The sequence below is a fragment of the Myotis davidii genome, unplaced genomic scaffold, assembly GCF_000327345.1.
Source record: "Myotis davidii unplaced genomic scaffold, ASM32734v1 scaffold699, whole genome shotgun sequence".
NCBI classification, from domain to species: Eukaryota; Metazoa; Chordata; class Mammalia; order Chiroptera; family Vespertilionidae; genus Myotis; species Myotis davidii.
The window spans coordinates 3,404,483-3,409,421 of NW_006291007.1; the positions used below are offsets into that span (position 1 = coordinate 3,404,483).

The 4,939-nt window shown below is 55.4% G+C and overlaps 1 protein-coding gene across 1 annotated transcript in view; it reads left to right on the forward strand.

Moving 5' to 3' along the window:
• Positions 1-4,810, forward strand: part of LGALS9 (lectin, galactoside-binding, soluble, 9) — a 16,035-nt gene extending 11,225 nt beyond the window's left edge. The window contains exons 7-11 of the mRNA XM_006764053.2: positions 417-467; positions 753-791; positions 1,777-1,865; positions 2,011-2,173; positions 4,118-4,810. Of these exons, the coding sequence (XP_006764116.1) occupies positions 417-467; positions 753-791; positions 1,777-1,865; positions 2,011-2,173; positions 4,118-4,264 (489 nt within the window). The 3' untranslated portion in view covers positions 4,265-4,810. The remainder of the gene's footprint in view (positions 1-416; positions 468-752; positions 792-1,776; positions 1,866-2,010; positions 2,174-4,117) is intronic.
• The last annotated feature ends 129 nt before the right edge of the window (positions 4,811-4,939 follow it).

Here is a 4,939-nt window from a genome sequence, read left to right on the forward strand (position 1 = left end):
CCCTCCTGATGGTGTGGGGGGTGGAGGGTTTGGGGGAGTAGGGGTGGTTGGCTGGGCTGATGGATTCGGAAACAAGCTGAATTGTCCAAGCCCCTGCCATTCTGTGGACACAACTGCCTGCAGTTTACTTCCTCCTGCAAAGTGAAACTATGCTACAGAAATTCCCCTGAGAAGGAAGATGGGCCAAAGGCCACAAATGAAGCCACATTCCTCTCCAGAGGGAACTTTTGCCCCTACCTTACCCCTGAAGAGGAGAAATGCCTCTACCCTGCAATTTTCAGAGTCTGGTCTGGGCTACTGAGAGGGTTGCCCACTGGCAGCTGCTGGAGGGTGTGTGTTAAGTGGTGCCCTCTGGTGGCAGATGGCGGTGTTCACGCTGGTGAGAGCAGGTTAAAACCCCCATTTCTTTCTTCCAGGCGCAAACAGTCATCCACACAGTGCAGAGCACCCCTGGACAGATGTTCCCTGTAAGTCTGCCAGCTCCAGTCAGAGCACAGCCCCACTCCCTCCTGCTGGTACAAGTCAGCCGGGAGCCCTGGAGTTCGTGGAGCTGCCTGTGGAGGGGCTGAGGGCAGGTGGCCATGATGGGGTCTGGGACGATGGCAGGAAGTTGGACCAAGGCTGACAGGAGAGGGAAAGCGAGTGGGAGAATCCAGGGGCGGAAGCCTCACATTGGAGCATCCCCTCTAGAGTGCGTGGGGGCCCGGGAGTGGGCAGCATCCCACACTGAATTCCTGGTCTCTTTTCAACAGAATCCTGCAATTCCCCCGGCTTACCCCAGCCCCAGCTACGTAAGTGACTTCTCAGGGAGGGCGCGGTTCCGTTTGTGCAGGGCCGCGGGGGAGGTGAGGGGCAGCCCACAAAGTGAAAAGCAGCCCTTCGCTGAGCTGACGTTCTTCAAACATCCCGGGAAATTAGAAGACGGTTGAAAGGAGCTTTCACCTTCAAAAGGGCCCCTTCATCGCAAGCATATTATATGGCCTTCTCTTCTCAGCCCAAGTATCCTTTTGTGTCCAGCAAAGTTCTTTTCGTGGCAGTTTATTTACTTATTTTTAACTCTCACCCGAGGATATTTTTCCACTGATTTTTAGAGAGTGGAAGAGAGAGGGAAAGACAGAGAGAAACATCGATATGAGAGAAACATCAGTTTGTTGCCTCCTGCACGTGCCCTGACCAGGGCCCAAGCTGGGGAAGAGCCTGCAACCAAGGTACATGCCCCTGACCGGAATCAAACCTGGGGCCCTTCAGTCCGCAGACCAATGCTCTATCCACTGAGCCAAACCGGCTAGGACTTTTCGTGGCAGTTTAAGCTCATAAATTTGAGGAACACTGGAAAGTTTTCCTTATTTGCTAACCAAGTAAAGCTATCACAATTCTTTTTGTTGGTGTTGTTAAATTTATTTATTTTTTAAAATATATTTTTATTGATTTCAGAGAGAGGAAGGGAGAGAGAGAGAGGTAGAAACATCCATGGTGAGAGAGAATCATTGATCGGCTGCCTCCTGCATGCCCTCTATTGGGGATCGAGCCTGCAACCCGGGCATGTGCCCTTGACCAGAATCGGATCCGGGACCCTTCAGTCCGCAGGCCGAGGCGCTATCCACTGAGCCAAACCAGCTAGGGCTATCACGATTCTTTCTTGAAAATATATGATGCACAGACACAGTTGTCAAACTCGGGTGACGGTCCAAATTCATGGACATTGGCAGAGAGCTCCCCCGACAGCGGTCGCCTCTCTGGCTGCCGCTGGCTGACCTGCCCCTCTCCTCCCAACAGCCAATACCATTCTTCACCAGCATCCCCGGGGGGCTGTACCCCTCCAAGAGCATCACCATTACGGGCATCGTCCCACCCTACGCTCAGAGGTAAGCCTGGGCTTTCGGGGCGGAGAGATACCCCAAGGTCATTCTGGCCCTCTCCCTCCACCCCACCCCCAGCTCTGGGCAGGCTGGGAGGGGCCGGGGCCCAGCGCTCGGTGGGCAGAGATCCATGTGAGCTGCCCACCCGCAGGTTCCACATCAACCTGCGCTCCGGGAATGACATCGCCTTCCACCTGAACCCCCGTTTCGATGAGAACGCTGTGGTCCGCAATACGCAGATCAGTAACTCTTGGGGGCCTGAGGAGCGCAGCCTGAATCGGAGTATGCCCTTCACCCGAGGCCAGGGCTTCTTGGTAAGGTGCCCAGCCTGGGTCTCCAGGGGGCTCCGAAGGGGCAAATGAAGGAGGGGGTGGCAATGGAGGGTATCTGGGGGCCCCTTGAAGAAGAGGGCCTCTTGGGTGAGGGTTGGGCCCCACAAATGGTTGTTATTATGGTTTTACTATTGCTGCCCCATATAAGATAGGGGGCTGAATCTGCTGTTGACAGAGGGAAAAGCTCTCGCGCGTAGGTTCCTTGCCTGGGGTCACATAGCCAATAAGTGCCAGATGGAACCCAAGGGTGAGGTCATTCATTTATTCACTCGCTCACTCACTCAGTCATTCAGCTATTTGTCAGCTCTGTCATCCAGGCCCACTTGGGGCAGGAAGGAGCCAGGTGTTGGAGGGTAGCAGTGAAGCAGACAGACCAGGTCCTGCCTGGAAGTTTACAGGTTTGGTGGGGGCGGGTCATTGCAGATCACAGCAGGTGCTGTGCCCAAGCCACAGAGAATAAAGGGGTACAGTGAGGCCTGGCCAGGGACCCCGCTGCCGTAGACGGGGACAGCTCTCAGAGGCCACCGTGCACTGGAGACCTCAGTGATAGAAGGACTTCACCCCACAAAGATCTGGGGTGCCCAGCAGGTTGCAGAGGGAGCAGTGTTATCGCAAAAGGGAGAGTCCTGGGCGTGGCCTGTCCCGGAACCGAGAGGGTGGGGAGGCTGGAGGCCAGGATCACAGAGCAGGCATTCTCAACCCCGGTTACACATCACCTGGAGAGCTTAAAAAGTAAAAATCAGTGCCTGGCCCTGCCCAGGCCAGCGAGAGGGTGAGCCTGGGCATCTGTATTTTAAAACAGGCCCAACACCCCTCACCCGGGGTTGAAAATGACCGATGTAGGGCCTTGAGGGCCATGGGGAGGAGCTTGGGTTTCGATACAGTGCGTTGTTGTGTTTGGAGCCAGAGAGCAACTTACTTTGGCGTATAGGCAGCTGTGTGACTTTTGAGCAAGTGACTCCAGGGCTCTGGGCCTCAGTTTCCTTATCTCAGAAATGGGGCTAATGGCAATATTGATCTCATAGAGAAGTGAGTGAAATGACATTGTGTGAAGTGTGCTGCGAGTGTTAGGCATGGTGATGGGGAAGAGGACATCTTACAGGGGTGCTCTGGCTGCCTTGTGAGAGAATGTTAGGAGGTGGCCGCTGCAGAAGTGTAGGCGGAGAGCACTCTGGTGTGTCGAGTACTGGGAACAGGGGGGGCACAAGCCTGAATTCCTGCCCCTAGAGCAGCGGTTCTCAACCTGTGGGTCGTGACCCCTTCACAGGGATCGCCTAAGACCATCGGAAAACACATATATAATTACATGTTGTTTTTGTGATTAATCATGATGCTTTCATTATGTTCAATTTGTAACAATGAAAATACATCCTGCATACCAGATATTTACATTACAATTCATAACAGTCGCAACATTACAGTTATGAAGTAGGAGCGAACATAATTTTATGGTTGGGGGTCACCACAACATGAGGAACTGTATTAAAGGGTCGCAGCATTAGGAAGGTTGAGAACCACTGATCTAGAGGCTTAAGGCCCAGTTGGAGAGTGAGGACAGGAGAGGGAGACATGACCTGAGGGGGCACCTGACTTGACTAGGAAGGGGCGGGAGGTCGCCAAAGGCAGGGAAGGCGTGCCAGAAGGGGTGAATCCCGAAGGGAGCTCAGCAGCTATCCCTGTGGGCAAGGTGTGGGGACTGCAGAGCCTGGGGGAAGGGCACTCTCTGCCCGGGGGACAGAATATGGAGAAGGACAGGAAGAAGCACACGCTGATGAAGAGCGAATCCTTCAGGGTGAGGGCAATGCGGGCCCGGGGCGGGCTTAATGAATGCTTGGGGGAGGCAAGGAGGAGGTGGTGGACACCAGCCTGCATTCAGGTCGGAGGACTTCCCAAGTGGCGTGCAAATGACACGGCCCGTCTGTCCAGGTGTGGATCATGTGTGAAGGTCACTGCCTCAAGGTGTCTGTAGACGGTCAGCACCTGTTTGACTACTACCACCGCCTGACGAACCTGCCCGCCATCAACAACCTGGAGGTGGGAGGCGATATCCAGCTGACCCTGGTGCAGCCATAGGCGGGATTCCCGCCCCGGGACCTCGGGCTGGAGCACACTGCTGTCCGCACCTGCTCTTCACCTCCGCCTTTCCTGTCCCTGCCCCAGCCCCCGCCCTCCCGGCCCTTCCCGGATCTGGGGCTTCCCTGGAGAAACCAGGCCCTTGTCTGCCCTGCTTCTGGCTGCAGCCATCCTGGAGTGGAGAAGGCCGCTGGCTGGGCATAGCTTCCTCTGTCTGGGCAGCACCTGGGGCTCCATCTGCCCAAATCCTACCATCTGAGGAGAGGGAGATGGGGGGTCAGTGCAGGCTGAAGCCCATGTTCAGTCCCCTGAGCAGAAAGGGAGCATCCTGGGCCTTCCCAACTCCCACCCGGGCCCACCCCTCATGTACCTTTTGACCCCATCCCCACCCTCCATTCAAGTCCATCCTTTCCTTGCACCCTGTACCAACCCTTCCCCTGACTGACACCTGCTGGTGTCCACCACCTGCTAGCACCTTTTGCAGCTGGACGCCCCCCTTTCCCAGTGCCCTTCAAATAAAGAGGAAAGAAAACTCGTGGTGGGCACCTATGCACAGTGTGATTGTGGTTTATCAGTGTGTTTGGAGATTTGCTGGTGTCTGGGATCAGGGTGGGTCTGGACTCACTTGGATGAGGATGGGGGACCTGATTCATTTCTGCTCTCAGTGGGTCCCCC